General features: G+C 42.7%; 2 protein-coding genes across 2 annotated transcripts in view; one reads left to right on the forward strand and one right to left on the reverse strand.

Annotated features, from left to right (window-relative positions):
* Nucleotides 1–1822, reverse strand: part of SLC44A5 (solute carrier family 44 member 5) — a 64408-nt gene extending 62586 nt beyond the window's left edge. The window contains exon 1 of the mRNA XM_071565185.1: nucleotides 1602–1822. Within this exon, the coding sequence (XP_071421286.1) occupies nucleotides 1602–1638 (37 nt within the window). The 5' untranslated portion in view covers nucleotides 1639–1822. The remainder of the gene's footprint in view (nucleotides 1–1601) is intronic.
* A 7726-nt stretch (nucleotides 1823–9548) lies between these two features.
* Nucleotides 9549–23062, forward strand: part of ACADM (acyl-CoA dehydrogenase medium chain) — a 13626-nt gene continuing 112 nt past the window's right edge. Inside the window, exons 1-12 of the mRNA XM_071565028.1 lie at nucleotides 9549–9703; nucleotides 12143–12242; nucleotides 13035–13132; nucleotides 13251–13320; nucleotides 15232–15332; nucleotides 15858–15938; nucleotides 16798–16928; nucleotides 17944–18052; nucleotides 18868–19008; nucleotides 19086–19181; nucleotides 20277–20525; nucleotides 22756–23062. The exon at nucleotides 22756–23062 is cut by the window's right edge and continues 112 nt beyond it. Coding sequence (XP_071421129.1) covers nucleotides 9680–9703; nucleotides 12143–12242; nucleotides 13035–13132; nucleotides 13251–13320; nucleotides 15232–15332; nucleotides 15858–15938; nucleotides 16798–16928; nucleotides 17944–18052; nucleotides 18868–19008; nucleotides 19086–19181; nucleotides 20277–20525; nucleotides 22756–22827 — 1272 coding nt within the window. The 5' untranslated portion in view covers nucleotides 9549–9679 and the 3' untranslated portion in view covers nucleotides 22828–23062. The remainder of the gene's footprint in view (nucleotides 9704–12142; nucleotides 12243–13034; nucleotides 13133–13250; nucleotides 13321–15231; nucleotides 15333–15857; nucleotides 15939–16797; nucleotides 16929–17943; nucleotides 18053–18867; nucleotides 19009–19085; nucleotides 19182–20276; nucleotides 20526–22755) is intronic.

The following is a 23062-nucleotide window of genomic DNA, read 5'->3' on the forward strand; positions in this document are numbered from 1 at the left end:
AACCTTGCTTCCCAACACAAGACCAGAGCAATTGCTCAAGATTCCTGCAAACGTAGAAACACAATACACACTACCATTAACAAAATGCACATGTGCAAATGAGATAAAAGGAACTTCAACGAAACAGCTCAAATAGCAAAAATTCTAGTCAGAATAATTCTCAAAAATGTTGCCCTCCTTCCTGAAGTTGAATTAAAAAAAATCACCCTTTCTTACTCTTGTAATATGCTTTAGAAATGAAGTTGAAAAATGACTGTATTATGACAATACAGCACTTGGCATCGCCTGTCATGACTTTCTTAACGGAGCGCTCTTGCTTACAAATGACAAGTAAGGAAGCATACACAGCACTTACTGAGCTCTAGTCAAAAGGTATTTTCCCTTCCTTGAATACTGTGTTCCTGTTTTTCTTTCAGAATAATACTTCCACACCTCTTTCCACCATCAGTGCTAAATATCTATGGCCCCAGGCCTACTCTCTCTGCAGCAACCTGCAAAACCATTTGAATTCCGTAGGACTAGACATAGGTTCTCTCAGAAGTTAAATGATTTCAGACTCACCAATTTAATTTCACCTTTTAAACACTCTTTCTCTGTGGCTTGTTCTCCCTCCCTAAAGATTTTTGTCCCACGTTTTCTTTTTTCGAAGGAAGCCAAGCCATGGATTTTCCTTTAGTCAGATCAAGGTGGCCATGAATTGGAAAACAGTTTTCCAAGGTGTAAACACGCCGCACAGCATGTCTGTGACACCGAGGCAGAGAGTGCTCTGCCCAGCCGTGCTCAGCCCCTCGTGTAACTCGGTCCATTGCAGGCGGCCTTGGGCGCTCCCGGAGCTGCAGCCCCGCTCTAAGGGGCTTTGCTCATTCTGCGCGTTTGTTTTGCCATGGAAATCTCGCGCACTCTGGAAGGGGAAATCGGTTTTGTAGCAACACCTTCAAACGGGCTAAGCAGCTTTGCAAACGCCGTCTCGGCTGTCGCAAATACATCACCTTCCAAGGAGCAGTTAAAGCAGAGCCCGACACCCAGATGAAGTTCTGCCCCCGCTGACCTTCCCGGGCGGCGGCTGCGGGACCTGCCAGGGCGCTGCCCCCGGGGCCCCGGAGCTGCCGCGTCCCAAACACCGGCAGCCCAGAGACACCCCAGCCGCGCGGCAGCCCCGGCCCCGCACACGGCCCCGCACGCCGCCCGGCAGCCCCGACCCCGCACACCGCTCTGAGCAGCCTGCGCCCCCGGCCCGGCCCAGACCGCGCACCTGCCGCCCGGCCCCGGCCCCGCTCCGCCCCGCCCCAGTGCGCGGACAAAGCGGCCGCAGCGCACCTGCTCCCGCGGCACGGGCGGCGGCAGGAGCTCCAGCCCTGCCCACCCCCATTCCCGCGTTCACCGCCTCCCTCCCCGAACCGACCGTCCTGCCCGCTCCGGGCCGGGTGAGGTGCACCGGCGTCCCGGAGGCTCCCTCCGACACGGGGGACCTGCGCCCCAAGAAAGCAACGAAGTCCAGCCGCCGGGCGGACCCGCGCTGTCAACAGGCCGGAGAGGGCGGCACGGGCGGCGGCCGCCCCCAGCCCAGCACCGGCGCTCGCCCCGCCGTGCCCCGCGCTCACCGTAGAGATGCGCGGAGGCTTCGCCCTTCCTCGCCATCGTCTCCCGGTGCCCTCCGCGCCGGCACTGCCGGGGTACCGTCAGAGGCCCGGCGCCTCCGCCCGCCGCTCAGCGCGTTCTTTGTTGCCCTGAAGGCATGAGAGGCGGCGGCGGCCGGGCAGCCTCCCGCTCCACTCGGCCCCGCTGCGCCTCCCGCAGCGCCACACGCCCGTCCCGCCGGCCCCGCCGCGACGCCTGCGCCGACCCGCGGGGGCGGTGCCGCTGCCGGTGCCCGGACGGCGCGGAGGGGGCGGGGCGGCCGCGCTGAGGGCGGTCGAGGGGCGCCGGGCCGGGCCGCGGCTCGCCAACTTCGCCCGGGCCCGGCGACAACTTCGGTATGCGGCGAGAGCGGGCCCGGAGCCGGCGGGGCCGTACCTGGCGGGCCGGCCTCCATCCTCCCTCCTGCACCGAGCGCCGCTGTCCGCAGCTGGGGGCGCCGCCGCCGTGCCCGGAGGTGCTGCCGCCGGGGAAAAGCGGCCGGCCTGCCCGCCCCGGGGCCGCTCGACGCCCGGCCGGGCCCCTGGGAAGCGCCTCCCCGGCGGAGCTGTCCGTGCCGCCCGTGCTGAGCGGCGCCCGCTCGGCCCGTTGCGCGGCCCCGGGGCTGCGGGCGGAGCGCTCCGGAGGGGCCCGCGACTGCCGCGCGTACCCCCGACGGGAGAAACGTGTTATTCCGGGGTGCGGGCATTTTCTTGCCTCGGTCAAAATCAGTTTCAGCCCCAACAAATACAGATTTCTGGACATCAACGTTCCTTCAGTTCACATCCACCTCCCTCTGTTTTATCTGGGTGGGGCAATGGCCACTTACAAGCAGTTAATTAGTCTGATTGTGGAGTTCAGTCGTGACAGTACAAACCATTACTACAGCAGAGGACACTATATTCAGATGTCACCTTGCCATTAGTCTGTTGTCACTTAAGTGAAACACACGAAACATTTCGCATTAGAAAACATTCTGACATGACCGATGTGTACATCTAGGCCATCATTTACATTTTCAGACAGAGCAGTTTGAGGAAAAGTTACTTTCCAAGGCTTGCAAATAAAGGTAGTTTACAAAAGTTGGCTTAAGACCCTCAAAAGCACATGATTACTTTATTTATGAGTAAATTAATGTGCATAGGTCATGGAAGTTGTTGCTATGCTCGTACTGAAATGTAAAGCAATCATATATGTATTAATGAGGGTACATGCCTCCTACACAGTCAGTACATCATCAGGTCTTGTAGAGCTTGCTGCCTTGGCTAGTTTCAACAAAACAAAATCAAGCATATGTAGTACCTTATCCATCCTCCCAGAGGTCTCAGTGGAGGCCAATTGCTCTAACAATTTCTGAATTTCACATATGCAGTTTTGTCTGCTAGTAGGGGAAGTACTGAGGGGAGTTATTCCCATCCCCCCCATTAAATTGTGAGAATTTATACTTTTAAGTTTGGTTTGGTTTTAATATTTTAAAATGAGTACTTGCTTCCTCCAGTCATCCCACTTCATTGGAATATTACCTCGGCAGAGGTTTATGATTCTGTGCACTGCTTGCAGTCTGCAAATTTAATGAGATTCTTTCTTAACCTCATACCACTATGCCCTTAAAGCTGCGTACTTAGCCTGGCTACCCTACCCAAGATGCCTGTCTGTGTTCCAGGAAATGGATCCCAAGGGTAAACACCACATGTGGAAAAGGGATAACACACATTGCTATCCAAGAAGAAATCCTTATTTCATCTCAGTGATGAGGAGGAGGAGGAGGAGAAAAATTCAGACAACCTGACCTACAGAAGAAAGAGCTTCTCGTGGCTAAGACTGAGTCAAACGTGAAAAAAGCAGCACAGGACAGCTTTGTAAGAAGGGAGGAAGTGTGTTAAGACTTTCTGGCTTGTTCTGATAAGGCACACCAACCTAAAAGCAGCAGGGTATGACCAGATTTGGTAGTCAGAGCCAAAATAGCATTCTCAGGGAAGCTTCAGTATTGTTCTTCAGCTCAGTGCCCTTCTGTTCCCCTTGTGCAGAGGAATGCATCTCTATTTAGCCAATGTTCAAGAATAAATATTGGAATCTCAGTAGTAAAAAACATAGGTAATAGTCTAGCCTGTTCTACAAACAAATATATCAGATATATAGATATCACATACTAGATATACAATATATACACTATATTATATATAATACACAGCATATACAATGTCTATATTGTGTCCATATTATTGTACATATATTATACATATTATATAATACCATATTTATCTTATTCACTATGTTTTGTATTTAACATATATGGTCTATGTATATCATAGATCATACGTTATATTTAACAGAACATATATATATATATGTAGGGCTATGACTTACAACCAGAGATAAGGTTTTGCTTACACACCACTTCCAGGTTCTGGCAAGAAAAAACACTCACATGCACTCTAGCAAAATTTTTCTTTCTTTTTATTAGGCTTCATTGACCAATATGAAATTATGATTGTTATGGTTATTTTTAAATATTAAAATAATATATAACATTAAGAAGTTAGTGTAGAATCCTTCAGGAGAAGAAGTAACTTTTGACTTGGTTCTGACTAGCAGAACCAAGGAATAACCTAAAAATAAAATAAAATAGAAAACTTTCTAAAAATAATTCAGAAGGTTAGAATAGTGCTAAAAACTACAAGACAGTTATTCAGATAGAAGGCTATGTAAGGAGACCACTTTAAGAGACAGCAGATCATCTTTGTCTATATTCATGTTTCTCAGAAGGGCCCAAGAAACGGCAAAAGGAAGTCAGTACAACGAGACAGAATGAAAAGGGCAGTAGCTACAAACAGGGAGCAGTATTTTGATAGGTTAAAGTTGTGTTCAAATGAGTAAATTAGAAGGATCTCAAAATTTGGCAGGTTAAGCATGAAAGCACAGTAAGTCAGGCCAAAAAGGAGTTTAAGCATTGATTTGCAAAAAGCATAGGTGCTAAAAAGAACTCTTTTTTTTAAAGGCCAAGAAAGAATTCTTTTTTTTAAAGGCCAAGAGGAGGAAGAGAACATGTAGAACCAATATGATCTTTTCTTTAAGCCTCCTATGCATGTATAGACTTGAAAGTGATAAACATTTTCAACGTTTTTGAAAATACTACTTATGAAAGTCCACAAAACTGCAGACTTGTCTACAGTAATGCAGACAGATTTGGAATATGTGATATATTGGAAAGTATAATCTTTGTAAAGAGAAGTCAGGGCTCAGAGAACTATTGGAGACCTCCCAGGGAGTTGGCAGACACAAAAGTGAGGGACTACAATTGATCTTCAGGTTATCTGGTTTTCTAAAAACATCCTATAAGGCTCTTCATCAAAAAGTTTTACATAAAATAAGCCACCATAAAGGGAAAAGAAAAAGTCCTTTTATGGCTACAAAATATTAGAGGTTGTTAGAAGGCCTGTCACTTGTTGTCACTCCAGGAGCCCTCCTGCCCTGCTGCTGGAGCCCAGGGTCGTGCCTGGGGACGCAGGGTCCCTGCCCAGGTAGGGGCAAAAGGCCATCACCTGCCCATGTGCAGGCCCAGCCAGCAGTGAGGCTGAACATGTGTCCTACAGACGCACACACGGGACACTGACTCGCCACTCGCGGTGCCAGAGACGAGGCATCGCCTTCAACAGCGTCTCCATGCAGACCCCACTCCAGCTCCAGCACAAGCACAGGCAGCCACATCCCTTCCTCCTCTTGGGCTGGCAGAGACAAAAGGTCACTAGTGCAGGCACACACACGAGACCCCTTCGATACCCAAGCACATGTACATTTGCCCAGCACTCCTGCCCAGATCACAGCCCTCTTCCCTGCCTCAGGAGTGCCAACTGCCTGGCTGATGCAGCTTGATGCTTGCTGCAAACGCGTCATGCTCATCCCACAGGCCCTCCACACTCAAAATCCCCGCAGAAAATTCAAGTTGATTTGCATTTCTAAAATGAAGGTTCATTAACAAATGGTAAATTATTGTTATTAACAATTTAAAAAAAACCAAAACCTGTGAAACACTCATAATTACTAATAAGAAATAACACTTCAGCCTAGAAAATAGATGTTAGCCGTAAGGCGTGAGTCCTCGGGTTAATGTTTGCAGTAGCCAGGAGGGGCATGGCCCAGACCCGGAGGTTATTCTGTACCACTTCAGTTTGTGCTGGGGTGGAGGGAAGCATGGGATGAGGTTCAGAGGTTCCTTCAGGTTAGGGTGTGTGCTGGATTGGGTGAGGCTTTTTGGTGAGCATTTGAATGTGAGTCACTCTCCTCTTCCTTGTAGACTTTTGTCATTAATATTGTTGCTGTTCGTTTTTGTATCTCACTGCTATTTCCAGTAAATTGTTCTTATCTCAACCTGTAACCTTTACCTTTTGTGCCTCCTATTCTCCTCTCCACCCATGGGGGAAGGGAAGGGAGAAGTGGTGCATGGTTTCAGTGGGAACACCAAATGGGAGAGTACCATTCCTAAACCGTGACAATGAGATGCACTTTGTAATGTAACAATCTTCCTGTGTTTACTTGCTGATTTATACACTTCAGCAACAAGCATCATGCATTCTGCTGGTTAATATGTATTTTAGGTTAATAAAGCAATAAACTGTGCAGTATACAATTTTTAGTGTAATAAAAGTGGTCAGAGGACAACTAAATAAGAAATATGACATAGTAGTAAGGGCTTGAGAAAGTAAAAAAAAAAAAGAAGATAGATGCTGTACTTCTTGCCACTGTGAGAAATGCCAAAAAGTCTAAATACATCTTACAGAAACCTCTATCTATTGTTACTCCTCATATAAATAATTTTGAACCTCAAAAGTTCAAGTCGTTCAGGCTTGGACAGATGACCTTGCCATCTTTCATACCCCTCTCTTCCTAAACACTTAGAAGACATGGACTGCCTGGGCTTTGACTGCCTCTTCAGACTGGCTTGCTAAAAACTATGTTGACAACACATTTTCAAAAAAAATCTCATTCATTTATCCAAGAAGGAGATGTGAAGAGAGGCATTGAGAAAACAATTTGAAGGAGTGGAGGTAGGTGAGCAAGGGTGTAGGTTCATAAGTGCAAGCTGTACTATCCAATAACCTTGATGAGCAGCTCGTTCTAGTATCCTACCCCAGTTGTTCCTGTCATTTAGCAGAGATGTCCTTGAATACATTTGTCTTGGCTCCATGCATTCTTTATTTCCTTTTCCTGGAACTTCTGTTCTTTAACCTCTCCAACACTGCAAGAGATCACAGAGAGTTAGCAGCTTTTTAATACAGAAGCTTGCTGCCAGAAAGTACAGACATCTGTCTTCAAAGGCAAGTAGCAAATTTCAGGTGCAAAGATGCTTCCAGTGTAAGGTAAACCTGGAGAACAGCAAATGTTACCATGTATTCCTGACTCAATGTCCTCAATTGGACAGTTTCAGACAACAACCTTCCCAGACTCTGTCTACACGAACAGCTCAGTTCAGATTAGGAGTGCAATCTTGAGGTGAGTCTTCCAATTGTCTCCACTTACTGTACCTTACTTGATTAATGGAGAGATTTCAAAGCACATTAACTGATTTTTGGATTAAATTTCCTGGAAGACATGATCTAGAAGTGCAGTCAATGTGTTCCAACCACTTACTACGGGGCACTCTTGTCATGCCTGAAGCAAAAGCCCTTCACAAGGTTTATCAGGTCTTGAATACATTTAATTCTACAAACCTTACAGTATAGTTCTGCATTACTTCCTGATGTCAACATGCCCTCAATGCACTGGTTTATTCAGTCTCCCTGCCCAAGGGATATTTTCAACCCCATTCCAAGCTGTCTCTTTAGCTTAGTGCAAAAAAGAGCTTATTTACCTACTAAAGGGCTATGGTTCCTAATCTCAAAGGTGCCAAGAAATAATGGCTCGTTTGTGAGCACTGTAGTATTTAAAGCACTTGCTACAGCTAGTAAATATGCTTATTGTATAACATCCTTATGTTATCTGCCAGCTGCAGTTGCTTGTTACCTCTAAGAGCACATATTACCTATGACATCAGCTTTTTGTACAGATTCTGAACCCATCTACCCATTTTTGGAATTTTGTTCTGTGTGACATCTCAGAATACACACAGTAAAATCTGTGCTGCATACCAAAATTAACGTTTGAATACTTTCAAATGAGATTAATAGATTTCCTTATGTATCACCACAACACAATATTGTGATGATTAATAAGCTGAGGAATACTGAGATGGTACATACACACAAACCACATCAATAAATAATGTATAAACAGAAAATGGACTGCTCAGCAATTAAATTCTCACACTGTATTCAGAAACATGACCTATAGAACAGAACCCTTTATAAAGTGGAACACAAAACACAGACTTGGGATGCTGATATTTAAAAGCCCTAATAGCTATACATTCCAAAGGTATGGCACACTTTAAACAGGGAGAATATATAAAAATCTTTGAGAATCTTCAAAAATATCTAAGTAACACAGTTATAAATTATGCTTATATCTTTCACTCAGCTACCTGTGAAGTGCAGGAAAAAGTAACTCACTGATATTAGAGTGAAAAATCAGCAGGATGTGCACTAAGTCAGAGCTGTTTCCACGCCTCCATTCGGGAAACACCTGCAGTCATGACCCCATGAAACAGTAGAATCAGCTGCTTTTTACTCAGTTGATAAATGAGCCCCAAAATAACTCATATGGTTAGTGTTTCTTCAGTATTAAGTACAAAATCCATACTCTCAACTGTCAGAAACAAGCAAGGCATTAAGAGCAAAACATAGCAAGGCAATAATGGTGCAAAAATATTTGAGACACTTTATTCTATAATATTTTGCAGAATAAAATGTTATCCAAAATCCAGCTTCCAGAAAAGTACTTTTTGGTAATTCTGTTAAAATTTCACACACACACACCAAGTAATTAATGGAAAACTGAAGGCAGCTATTTGTCCTGAAAGAATTCTTTTAATAAAACTCTAAATAACCCTGCGGTACAACACTGAAACAGTAATATTCAAAAATGTATTTTACGCACTGCAGACAATTTACAAAATCATGACTTCTGCTTTAACATACATAAACATTCAAAACATTCCCTGGGGCGCATATTACAGTAGAACAGCTCCCAGGAACTCTTCTGCCAACAGGTGGATGATGTGGGCCTTTCGAACCAGCCCAGGAGACTCGGCCTACGGACCGCACAGGTCGAGCCTGAGGCCCCCTTCGTTTCGGCCTTAGGAAATGAAAGCCAGACCCTGACCGCGATGGTGTGGACAGGCCGCTCAGGAGAGCCACGGTAAGGAGCTCTGCCCACAGGGGTAAAGTTCCCTCCGCGGGCCCGGTCCGGCCCGACCTCCTTCCCCCGGCCCCACCTCCTTCCCCCGGCCCGACCTCCTTCCCCCGGCCCGACCTCCTTCCCCCGGCCCCACCTCCTTCCCCCGGCCCCACCTCCTTCCCCCGGCCCGACCTCCTTCCCCCGGCCCCACCTCCTTCCCCCGGCCCCACCTCCTTCCCCCGGCCCGACCTCCTTCCCCCGGCCCGACCTCCTTCCCCCGGCCCCACCTCCTTCCCCCGGCCCGACCTCCTTCCCCCGGCCCGACCTCCTTCCCCCGGCCCCACCTCCTTCCCCCGGCCCGACCTCCTTCCCCCGGCCCGACCTCCTTCCCCCGGCCCGACCTCCTTCCCCCGGCCCCACCTCCTTCCCCCGGCCCCACCTCCTTCCCCCGGCCCCACCTCCTTCCCCCGGCCCCACCTCCTTCCCCCGGCCCGACCTCCTTCCCCCGGCCCCACCTCCTTCCCCCGGCCCCACCTCCTTCCCCCGGCCCGACCTCCTTCCCCCGGCCCGACCTCCTTCCCCCGGCCCCACCTCCTTCCCCCGGCCCCACCTCCTTCCCCCGGCCCCACCTCCTTCCCCCGGCCCCACCTCCTTCCCCCGGCCCCGCCCCGCCCGGTCCGGCCCGGCCAGCAGCACCGGCCCCGCCCCGCCCGGTCCGGCCGGCCAGCAGCACCGGCCCCGCCCCGCCCGGCCTCCTGCCCCCGGGACCGCCCCGCCGGACACCGCTGCCGACATGGCTGCGCTCAGGGTGACCCGGGTGAGTGATCGGAGGACACGAGGTCCGGAGAGAAGAGAGGGCCGAGCCATGCCAGGCCACGCCAGGACTGCCGGCGGCGGGCGGGGGCCCGGGCGGCAGGGAGGGAAGGGTGAAGGAGGGCGAGAGCGGCGGGGCCGGGCCGGGCTCCGCTGCCGGGACAGCTGCGGGCACCGGGGCAGACGGAGGGCAGAGCCGGCGGGGCTGGAACCCGTCTGCGCTGCGGCTTTGCCCGCGTCGCGGTGTTATCCCAGAGTTTATGGCTGCAATGCTGCCGGTCCGAACGGGCGTTGCCGTGCGCTGTTCTCAGCGCAGCCGCTGCACAGCCTGGGGCTCCTCATGGCCAAAGGCCGCGCCGGGCCAAGCCTTGGGGCAGGCCCTGTGTGTCTCTGGCACCGCCCAGTTCTCGGCGGTGACGGCCTCAAAACACCGGGGTTACAGTTCGGGCTATTTTATCCTTTAGCATACTTAGTACTGCCTGTGGTAATTTTTTTTAATATGTATGATGTGTAATAGTTGGTTTTCTGAAGTACAAACTTCTTCCTATAGTGAACCACCAAAAACCTCACAGCTTCAAACTAGAAACCAGAAACTATTCAAAACTTGCATATTGCCTCGTTTAGCATTTACACAGGCCTTTTTCTGGTTATCCCATTTCCAGAGTTGTTCATGAGTCTGAATTAGTTGAAGGGCCCTTCACAGCCTCCTGACAGCAATGTTAGTTTGCCCCAAGCGATGCAGCTTGGACACAGGTGTTCAGTGAGAATGTCAGTGAGGGAAGAAATCTCCATCTGGAGCTGGCGGGTGTTTTATTGATCAAAAGCAATGCTTAGGATTGGTGTTTTCTTGATCAAAAGCAATGCTTTAGGTAAGGGAAGCCTTGCCTCCCATAGGACATGAGTATTTCAAGTTCATTCCCCTGACATGGTGTCCTGGCAACAAACTGCTCCTGGTAACTTTTCATCTTTATCCTGAGATATGTGAGGGAGACTCAAGGTCAGGGACCCTTAGCTTATCGTGGTCCCGTCATTTTCTGTGATGTGCATCTTTTCAAACAGGTTCAATTGTTCTTTTGGCATTAAGGTAATAAAGATGGCATCACTTCCACGCATAGCCTTGTCAAACTCTTCCTGACAGTACACTCAGTGTCAGTCTCACCACTTGACGATCAATCATATTGATGATTGTGACGGAGTTTTATGCAACAGTGCAGGGAAATGCAGTAGCAGTTGCACCTGAGCATCACTGGCAGTAGTCTGTCACTGAATCTACCTGTTCCTCAGAGTCAGGCAATAGGAAAGGTGACAGTCATCCAAAATCAGTGTGCAGGAAACCCCAGCGCTTTGTCACTCGATCAGTCCTGCAGCTTCCAGGTGTGCATTGGACCTATCAGGATTTAGGTTTGTGGAGGGATTGCAGAGTTTTTTCCAGAGTAACCTGCAGTCCTTGTCTTCTAGAGTTTCCAGTAAAATTTCTGGGATATTTTTTGCATTACTATCATTAATGAATGTTTTTTTAATGTTATGAAATAAGTGACTGGCCTGATCACGCTTTTTAAAAAATTTCCTACATTTTTACATAAGAAAATCAAGAACAAGCTGTTTCCTAGTGTTTAGGCTAATTTATTTTTGCAGTATTGATTTGGGTCTTCCTAAAAATTTATCAAATTACATACTTTCACTGATTTCTAAACATTTCAGAGATTCACAACTCTTTAAGAGTAAACCAACCGTTCAAAATCAAGTTAGGACATGTTTTTGCACAGTATTAAGACATTCTGAAAACAGCCGTAGCAACATTTGGGGGAACTAAACTTTAAAAAGCAAAGAAAGTATTTGCAATGAAAAAGAATAAATTTGTGCTAAGTATTAGAAAGGAAAATAAATTGCAGATAGTCTGCTGTGTTCTATCCTACTTGAAATATAATGACAATAATCACCAAGTGTCCATGGTACCAGCTTATTAAAAGAAAGCAGAGATGAGTCTGGGACATTACCAAAATATTCTGATACATTGGTTAATAAAGTAGGGTGTTTTTTGCTAGTGGGTAGATAGGATATTCACAAGAGAGCCAGAAATCGAGTTTGATGAGTATGTGTGTAAATGAAAGAAATATATATTGCTATGTTTCTGTGAACATAAATTTTAATCATGCTTAATTATTTTTAAATAATCAAATGCACAATAGTTAAAAATGTGTATGGCAGCTCAGTCGCCCTCGGTGCTGTTGAAGCCTTGGGGTCCTGGCAGAGCTGTCAGCTCATGTGAGAGCTGCTTGCCACAGGTAGCCAATAATTCTCCTATCACTGTAGTAAATGATACTTGATCTGATACTGTTTCTAGAGAGGGATTCTACATTGAAAATTATGCAGCAGACAGGCAAGTAGCTTTAGGAGACTCAAGCTGTAAAGATCTTACACCTCATGTTCTTTTCCTCTTTAGCAAATGCTTCAAACCATTGCAGGGCATGGATGGAGGTCACATTCTAGTAAACCTGCTCAAAACTTACATATAGGCAAACCTGGAGCTGGCTTTAGCTTTGGTAAGTAGTACAGTTTTTGAAAAAAATATAGCAATTACGGGCAAATTGCATAGTTAAAAAGAAACAATGTTCTATATTGCAGTTCACCATGAATTTAAAATCAAAGTGTTTATCCTAAATAGATTTCTATTAATAAAAAAGTTGGAAAATCAAAATTACTTTTATCCTCAGTTCAGGCAAGGCAGGTATGTGTGTAGTGTTTATAAGATTTTCTTCTTTTTTAACTCATGTCTGTCTTTTTTTTATTGCCAAAGTGTCCCAGCTTTGAATAATTATCTCATATGGCTGTTTGCAGTGTTTAACTACATAAATGTAGTCATAGCTGAACTTGGTTTTAAAGAAATGTAAAAAAGAAAATTCATACTCATTTTGTCATATTATGTACATAAAGCAAATTTAGTGAGTCAGAACTAGATGTTTGAAACTGAAGAGTCAGGGTCTTTGGATGACCTCTGTCTCTTTCTGCATTTAATTAACATAGCACTTTCCTTAGGTTTTGGTAATACATTTTATGTTACACAGTCCTCTTTACTTCATTTTCAATATTTTGTGGGTAATTTCATCAGATGTAAATAAATGTGTTCTGGGTGTTCATAGGAGAACAATGGAGGTTTTCTCTCAGGAGAAGAGGAAAGCACATTTTTTTTGCTTCCTGGAGAGCCCCAAAAAGTGGTGGTTTGGGTTGTCCTGGAAGGATGCTCTTGTTTTTCTCTTCTATCACCATCCGAAAACTGGCAAAATTAAAGACAGTAGAGAATTTTTAATTCTTTTTCTTTTCCCTTTTTAACTCAGAACTTACTGACGAACAGAAGGAGTTTCAAGCTACTGCTCGTAAATTTGCTGTGGAGGAAATTATTCCTGTTGCTGCACAATATGACAAAACTGGAGAGGTAAATCTACCATAGTCTAAGGGAAAAATTGGAAAAAAACAGACTTTTATCTTAACCTTTAAAATTTAAAGGTTTTATTATGGTGAATCAGAAGGTGATTTTTCCATGTCTATTTCAGTATCCTGTTCCACTTATAAAACGTGCTTGGGAACTTGGTCTTATGAATTCACACATACCAGAAAGCTGTGGTAAGTAAACATTCTTTTTAATCCGTAAAATTAAACAACAAGAACACATTAGATGAGATTTATATGTGTAATTATAGATTCTGTATCAAATAAATAGTTGCACACTTGAATAATATAATCAGTAGGCAGGTTGACACATACAAGTGTTACCAGGTATGTGTGTAATCAGGAGACATATTAGACAGATTATGGTTGAGTAATTTATGACCAGATTTTTCTACCATGATTATAGCTGTCGTGTTCCCCTGGTGCACTGTGTCAGCTGATTGGGCAGAGAAATTAGAAGGTCATGTTTTGTTCTAGTCTCTGACACAGGCTGGAGCAATTTAAGAGTTAGGACAGTTTTTCAGTTTAGGTTAGGTGTAGTACAGCAGAGCTGTGCCAGTGTTTAGGTATATAAGTAATACAGACAAATATGATAGGCTAAAGAAGGTTTTAGTTAAAGGAAGTCATGCCTCATAAAATCAGTGGAGTTCTCTTAAGTAGCTAATTAGTGTGTCAATAAGGGATCCCTAGTTGAGAGAGAATGCTTGAATTTCCAAAATAAGTTTTAAAAGTCATCAGGTTTCATATTGGAAAAATTAGTAGCACAGCCTTGCTGAGTCTTGTGCTGTTTGGGATGTCTATAAATAAACTGAAAAAGGGTGTTAACACAAAGGTGACAGAGTTTGCTGATAATACTGTTACTCAGTGTAGAAAAGATGAGACTGGTGCAGAGAGCTGCAGGAGAGGATAATGAAACAGAGTGCCAGTTAAAATGGCAATGCAATTCCAAAAATGAAAAATGGTGCATGTGTGAAGGGAATGAACCAAGAGAATGGTATCCCCTGCACCAGTTACTGCTTCTCAAAAAAGACATTTAGGGCTTTGTCATAAATAGGTCTGTGAACATGAGCATAATGCTTAGAAGTTGTGAAAACTATAAAATTGAAAGTCGAAAGGGACCCTTAAGGGAATGAAGAAAAATGCAGAAGGCACAGTAATGCTGCTGCTTGAATCCAAATTGCACTTGCCTTTTTAATTCATACTCAGATTCTTTCACCTCAGAAGAGTATTGGGGACATGCAAAAGGTTTCTAGAAGGATGAAAAATTATATCTTCTCTGTGAGATGTAGATTCTGTAGGAGAAATTACTTAAGTGTCAATGTCTTGAATAGTGTGAAAAGGGATTGATAGTTCTCTGTCCCTTTCAATATAACTAGAGGGCATCAAATTATGTCAGCAGGTAGAAGATTCAAAACAAGTGAAAGGTGATGGTTCTACATGCAGCGTGTAATTAATTTGCAAAACTTTGTAGGATATTGGTGGTTAAATTTACATAGATTCAAGAAGAGACCGGATAAATTCATGTAATAACACCTGTCAAGGGTTAACATTACAAAGACAGCAAAGAGAGTTATGTCTTTGACTGAGGAGCTCACCTGAAGGCTCAGGAAAATATTTTTTAGGAAGTATAGTTGTTACTGTATTTGTATGTACTTCCCATAGTGTTGGCTTCTGTCAGAAACAGATTACTGAGTTGGTTGTCTGATAATATGGACACTTTTTTCTTTTTTGTTCCCAAGTGCTGTGCACTCATGAGCCCTTTCTCTGCTTCCTAGAAACTCTTAATTCTCAAGTGTACAGTAGTAAAAAAATTCAAGTGGTACATTCTTGCCACTTTGTGCAACTTGTCCCACATTAATCAAACAATAACCCTGGAACCATGATGTGTAATTTTCGAATCACCTGTTACTCTTTTGACCAAGCTTTATTTAAAAAGCTTCTGTGAGAATGTCTAATGTACCAAATATGGTACACAATCAAATGTATGTGGGGGAATACATTTTTGTTAATTATGGTGTGTAAATCACTGATATTTATATGTTATAATTTAAATCCACCTGGGTCAATGAAATGTTTCACCTGTAGGTGGCCTTGGCCTTGGCAGTTTTGAAGCCTGCCTTATTACAGAGGAATTGGCCTATGGATGTACAGGGGTCCAAACTGCCATTGAAGCAAACTCCCTAGGGGTAAGCTCTGTATTTTCTTACATTCCTGTGAAGTAATATACACGTAGGTACCCCCAAAAATGCCAAGGCTGTGGAAAGAATCCAAGAGAGTTTATTCTGAAGTCAAGAACAGTAAAACTTAGAAGGAAAATCTGCATCAGTGCTGCCAAAAACAAGCACTGGGCCTGGAAAAAGACATCTCCTGTTCTTCTCTGGGCTTTTATCATCTTTGCTTGCCCCCTCCCCTGGCCCTCTCTGGGCTGGGGAGGCCCTTTGACATGTCTGTGAGTGTCACCTCTCCCCTCACATACCCGAGAGAGAAAGAGAGAGAACCCACAGCCCTCTCTGGAATGTAGAAGAAAAAGGAAAACAACCCATCTAACCACCCTTGAGAAAGGCATTTCCCAGGCAGGAAAGGCTTCCCAAGTGAACACCTGTCTCCTCAAAGTGAATTCTGGCAAAAAGGACATTTACCCTTAAAATCCTTTAAACTACAGTCTGTGCATTTGAAAAAGCTGAAGTAGTGGTCTAAATATTTTCTTTCAGCAAATGCCAGTTATCATTGCAGGAAATGAGCATCAGCAGAAAAAATACTTAGGAAGACTGACAGAGGAACCACTGATGTGTGTAAGTATAACTGCTACATTGTAAATTGTTCCTAAACCATATTGAATAATACTACTTCTCTTTTTTTTCTTTTCTTTCCCTCATTTTTTTGCCTTTTTTTCCTCCAGAAAACACTTAAATATACTTGCAAATTAGCCCTTTTTGGTTTGTAAGTAAACAGTGACATTAACTGAAAGTCAGCAAATACCTAATGAGACACATCCAATAAGGAAATAGAAGATATTACTTGGAAAATCAACCCTAACCGAAGTCACTTACCAAATACTAATACTTTTTATTTCCCTTTCAAGAGGAGTTGCAGGCATTTAAGACACTCAACTTGGATGGGAATGAAACTCTTAATATGAAATCATAAAATCTTAAATATTACATAAGCAGTACGTGTTAAATAGAAAGAAGATTCATGTACAATGTATGTAAATCTGTACAAGTAACTCTCCTAAAATAAAGGACTCAATAAACATAAAATGTTACTCAGTGCTCTTATTTTCAGATTTTAAAGACCTTCAGCTTTCACATCAGAATTTTTGAAGCCTGAGGAATTAATAACTTAAGGGTTACAGAATGCTTATGTTTGATTAAAAGATGATTTTATGTATTATTATGGATTTATAAAGAAAATTAACCATTATATGTTTGGATTCTTGCTCAGACAGCTGTTATGGTTTTTGTTTTTTTTTTGTACTGGGTTGTTTTGGGGTTTTATTAGGGGGTTTTGTTTAGGTAATGTTTTGGGTTTTACCATGCAGTTCACTTAAATCTTTTAGAGATAGTTTGACCCACATAATTTACATTAATTTGTGGTTGTCTAAAAGTAGAACTTTTATTCCTCAGCATTTCACATTTTAATTTCTTTTAGGCTTACTGTGTAACAGAGCCTGGAGCAGGCTCTGATGTGGCTGGTATAAAAACAAAGGCTGAGAAGAAAGGTGATGAATATGTTATTAATGGTCAGAAGATGTGGATCACAAATGGGGGGAAGGCAAACTGGTATGTTAACTGGTGTCATAGGTTTTTGTTGTTACATAGTGGCTTAACCCTCCCCCCCAGTTAAAGCCTTTGAAGACCTGATATAAATCTGAATGTTCATTGTATTTCAGCAGACCATTCTGACCAGTTTATCAGGATAGTCAATATGAATGCAGTCTTGGGTGCTGTGCAAAGCCTGAAAAGGAAAATGCCAACTCCACACTCAAGAATGGCTTCTTGAATCTTGCTGCTATCAAAATTAAGTCTGATTCTGCTAGAAACACCTCTTACTCCTAGTGAAGATAGAAACACTGTTAGATTATGGTGTTACCTTTTATGAAAAGACATTTTCCATCTGTCAAAGATTCCAGATATTCTTGTGTCTGTGCAGCATGCTTTTACAATATGTCTCTTACATCATGTCCTGCATCACACTGATCCACAGCACAGACATTTTCCTAAATTCAAGTGGCAAAACCTTTATACATTTGTCCAAGACCTGAATTTTCTAGTTAGTTATTTCCTTGTTAAAGGCAGATCCATCAAAGACAATCTGCCAGATCTTTTGACATTACTAAACACCATAAATATGACTTACAGCTGTTTAATTTCTAAGAGAAATACTTACTTACAACTTAGACTTAGAAGAATAAAAGCAAGACCTTTGAAACCAGGTGATAACATTTCACATCCAAGAATGCATTTCGTAAGCACTAATTTTTATGTACACACTGTGAATAGGTTTCTTTTCTACTATTTGTGGTAATAACATAAAGACAATACATGGAAAAGGTAGGGAATCTTTGCATGTTGATCTGAAGTAATTTTATTAAATATTATGAAATCCTGACTCTGAAATTTCCTCTCTCTCACTCCTTCTCAGTTTATTTTTAGGATGGGCAAGGAAAATAGATTGTTAACTTACAGACAGAATTTGTTGTGTAAACGTGCATAAAAACTTTTAAAATGTTGGCTAAATATATCTAGTTGTTAATTTTGAGGATAAACTGCATCCATCTTCTTTGGTTTACTCCAGGTATTTTTTGCTAGCACGTACCGATCCAGATCCAAAAAGTCCTGCAAGCAAAGCCTTTACTGGATTCATTGTGGAAGCAGATAGCCCTGGGATCCAAATTGGAAGAAAGGTGCAAGCCAAGAATTATTGTTCAGTTCTAAACTAATAATGAAACAAATGCACCATTACAGAGAAAAGACTGTTACACAACTGAACATTTTCGTATGCTCATTTACAACCATCTTTTCATTTTCACAACATACAGAAACTATTGATAGAACATAATGTTAAAGTTATTAGTTCAGATAAGGAATTACTCAGAATGGTCTAAACTACGATGACTTTGAACAGTCTTTGAGAACTATTGTACTGGCAACTGCCAATAAATGAGAAGTATTATGCATTGAAAGGATAAGAAGCAAAATGGACAATTTTAACCATAAATACACATGGAGGGAGCTTTAATTTTAGCTACTGCTGGTCAAAGAAGAAGACTTAAGAGATACTAGTACTAGTTCTCCCTTTAAAAAAAACCCCTATTTTTAACAGTAGATAAAACTGGATGTTGGAACATTAGGAAAGGAATCTAAAAACTTGAAAAGCTCATTTGTTTATCTACTTGTAGTATACCTGCATATTACATGCTTTTCTTTTTCCACTTTCAACTCAGAGGATATGGTTGAACTGGAGAAAGACAAGAAGACTGGTTACAGAGACTGAACTGATTTCATATAAGGAGAAAGTAAAGTGCTCAGCTTAGATAAATGAAGGGAAGGCTGGTCTGCAAGTACAAAACTAGTATTTGTTGTGTATTATGGTAATTTTTGATTTAAGTGTTTTGGGGAAGAACAACTTACTCTATGCTTTGAGTAAACTAAAGAATGAAAATGTATTGTCCCTTTGAATAATCCAATTTAGTAGCACCTCTGTCAATTTCCTCTTCAGGAAATGAACATGGGTCAACGCTGCTCAGACACAAGAGGTATTGTTTTCGAAGATGTGAGAGTGCCAAAAGAAAATGTGTTGATAGCTGAGGGAGCTGGTTTTAAAATCGCAATGGGAGCTTTTGATAAGACCAGACCACCTGTAAGTATTAGAAATAACTTGGTTATAAAATACAGCAGGAAGTTCTGACTTCTTATTCTGTGCTGTCTTCAATTCAGGTAGCAGCTGGTGCTGTTGGATTAGCAAAGAGAGCCCTTGACGAAGCTACTAGATATGCTTTGGAGAGAAAAACCTTTGGGAAACCTATTGTTGAAGTAAGTGTGGGGGCAGAGAGACAGAATATAACAAAAACTTGTTTTCACACCAGATGTACTGCTACTGATTTTTAAAGGTTTTTCCTTGATTTTTATATTTCCTTAACTTTTATATCATGTCTGTGCCATTTTGAGGTTTCCAAATACGTAGGTCAGCAGCAGTTAAGAAAACTTAGCTTTGTGGTAACTTTGAACTTTTTTTATAATTTATCAATGATAGTAGTAAAAGCCAAAAAAAACCTGCCCAAAACCTCAACACTTACTACTAGCAGGACATACTTAAGTTATTCAGGGCTAATAAAGAGGGATTTTCGGGAAAGAAAAAAATGCAGTACATGAAACAAAACACAGTATTAACACTAGTAGAATACATTGCCAATCATGCTGCTTACCAATTTTAAAGAAATACAAATAAACAACCAGGTACATACCGATCTCGTAAATAGGAAAGAACAATTTCATACTTCGGTATTTAATCCCTACGACTAATTGGGTTTCAGAATCAAAAACACAATTCTAATTCAACACACAATTGAGAGCCTGATGCATATTCTGCAGAACAACTCTCCTACAGTTTACTGAGTTTGTTGAAAAAAATCACTGTATTCAAAGATGTCTTCCTTGGATGTCCCAGAATTCTTAAGTGGGCAATATTCACCCAGTTTATTCTTATTGATGTCACTTCTTAGTCCCGAGCAGGGGCACAGTGTGGACGGCGGTCGGAAGAGCTCAGGCACAGCAGATGTCAGAAGGCTTTAATCAGAAGGCTCACAACTTAGAGTTTATTCAAGATAGATAACAGAGAGATCCTCATAGCTCATAGGAGAAGAAGTAGTTCCTAGAAGTTCCTATTACATCATCTCTCCCCTAGTAGATCTAACTCTCACTCAGTAATATCCACACCTTTTATGCCCTCTCACATCCAACATGCCCCCACATTATCGGTTAACCAATTCACGTACATGCAACACAGCCTCTCATTGGTCACAAGCCACCACACATACTCCAGGTAGCTCCGTTCTCTCTAAGGTGGAACTCCAAACAGCTTTCCTTAAGGGATGCACTCACTGTCGCCCCCCACATATTCTGTCCTAGCACCAAGCAGTGTCCTTCCTGCTTGCTGAAATGGCCATGAAGGTTGAACTCGCCAGGATGGCCTACCAGAGAGCTGCGTGGGAAGTCGATGCTGGGCGCAGGAATACATACTATGCTTCCATCGCAAAGGCATTTGCTGGTGACATTGCAAACCAAGTAGCTACGGATGCAGTGCAGATTTTTGGAGGAAATGGATTTAATACTGAATATCCTGTAGAAAAACTAATGAGAGATGCTAAAATCTACCAGGTGAGTAAAGGAGGGAATGTGATAATGCATATATTTTATATAATATACACCAATGCCTACTTACCTGAAACAATGATGTACGCATATTAAAAAGTTTCTGAATGAAAAGAATAATCCTAAATTTAAAGAGAGAGTCATTCAAATCAGGAAATTACTTGCATACAAAAGTCATTGCACTGGACCAAAACACAAGAGAAAGAAGTTGGGTTTACTTTTTTTTTTTCCCTACCCCTCTAATGTGGTAATTCCACAATTCTTGACTTTCAATGTTAGTTAGCTAAAATAGCTGTCATTCTTAAGATTCTACATGGTCTTACCGCTGACTTCAGAATGAAAACTATTATTGCCAGTAGCCAAGAATTTATTTTTCTGTTTGAGGAAAGACAACTGCTATGCTGAAACCTAAAATTTCTTGTAACTAACTGTGCTCCTGTGAGTGAGGAAATGAGTGATTCATTGAACTTTGTGATAGGGCTTTTTTTCCTGTCAGGTTGCATGCGTTTTTAGAGAATGATGTTGAGAATTGAAATTATACTTGAAAAATGAGATTGATTTTACAGGCTCCCAGTTACTTAGATTTTTCATTACTGTGATCCAAATGCATGGCTAAGCAGACCTTTTTTAAATTCATCAGATTAATCAGATTTATTATTAAAATTTTGATAACTTTCTGTTCTACTTTATCCCCAACAATTCAGGAATGTCTTATTGTTCATGTCTCTTGATTCTAACCTGCACGTCACTGTGCTTTACTGTATTACTGCCCAGTTCCAGATGGTATATTCTTTTTACCTTATGTTGCATGCACAGACACTTGATTTTTCAACTTTTCTTCATATGTTTAATCTTTTTCAGTATTACACAATCCTTTTATTGTGTTTACTAATAACCTTTTTACACATCCTTACTCTGCTCTAGTTTTGTCTGGCTATAAATCTAGGCCACTGTGGTAGAAAGGCTTCATTTTGGAAAGCTATATAGATTTGAAAAACTTCCTTTCTTTAATTGTCAAGGATTCTTGAAACTGTTTCCATCTGCTTAAACCCCAAAATATTTGCTGTAATTACTTGTGATGATTGTGAGTTTTGACATCTTTACACTGCAGTTCCATAGCTGTCTCCATCAGCAGGTAATGCAGGGAACGGGAGCAGCGTAGGAGATGGCAGCAGTTCCTGCTGGAGTCCTGCCAGCTCCATGCCAGGCAGTGGGCAGGCTGAGTTCACAGCAGGCCTGGTGGGGCCCTTGGAATGTGTGGTACGCTGGGAATTGGAAGGGTCCAGCTGTAGGCTTGGACCATTAAGGCTTTCCTAGGGATTGGTATTTGGTGTAGAGGGAATGCAGAGCGTCCATTTCAGTTGGCTCCAGAAAGCACCTGGTATTCACAAAACGCAGTCTGTGCTATGGACTGGGCCAACATGGGGAAAGCAGCAGGCAGAGAATTCCCTTTGGGAATGAACACCTTGTCTGCACCAGAACTAATGTCAGCACAGGTTATAGTGTCCTTATTTTCAAGATGCTCTGTAAGGGTCTTGGGAAGATTACTCCTATCAGTGAGTAAGAAAGTGAATTTGCCTGATTTTGAGCATTTTGCCAAACCAAGTTCTGGCAGAACTGGGAGCTGAAACATTCAAACCTCCAGATTCAGTTGCCTCTGCCCTTGCATACATTGCAGGATGGCCATCTTGGGCATTGCAGCTTCAGAAAGCATTTCAGCTTTCGTCTGTCTCTGACTTTCCTGCCAGCAAACAAATAGAAGAGGGAAGATGTAGGATGTTTTGAGAAGAAAATGCCAGAATAAACAAAAAATACAAGCAAAACCGTATGGGAGAGTACTAGTTACCAAGAAGCAATGTAAATAATTGGATCAAAGAGAACATGGGGTATGACACTTAAGCACAAGTCACTTCTTCCCTTCCAGCCATGGTTTCAAATCCTACTTTGTAAAATCTAAGTTATGTATTTTCTTCATCAAATAAGAAGAATGTCATCATGAGAGCCCTATTGATTTTAGATAAGAGCACCTAGAGAACAAGACTGTCTCTCAATATGTGAGTTATGTATCATTTAGCCCACTGTAATTACTCTGTCACATTGGAATTTTCCCTTCTTTCTGTGTCTTCCTGCACATTCTAATGCACACTGGAATACTGCCATGGAGATTTACAAGCATAGATCTGTTACAATCTTTTGAAAAAACATCACTTACCATTGTTGCAATTTTTCTTTTCAGATTTATGAGGGAACTGCTCAGATTCAAAGGCTGATCATAGCTCGTGAACATATTGGCAAGTTTAAGGCTTAAAGAAGTGTATGAAGTGTGCCTGGTGCTGCTGTGGTTTCTGTGTTCTCATGGGAAAGAGTTTCTTAATAGCACTAAAGAGGCATGGAGAAAAAACCAAAACCTTCAAGGTAGTTTTATTCTGTACATGATTAAGCACTGATTCTGTTTTCCCTGTCCACTTGTTCATTTCTGACCAAGAAAGCTGGTATTCTCTAAACATTCTGAATTCCAAGGTGATTGGCTGTTTTAATACAAA

Source organism: Pithys albifrons, chromosome 10 (assembly GCF_047495875.1).
Source record: "Pithys albifrons albifrons isolate INPA30051 chromosome 10, PitAlb_v1, whole genome shotgun sequence".
NCBI lineage: Eukaryota > Metazoa > Chordata > Aves > Passeriformes > Thamnophilidae > Pithys > Pithys albifrons.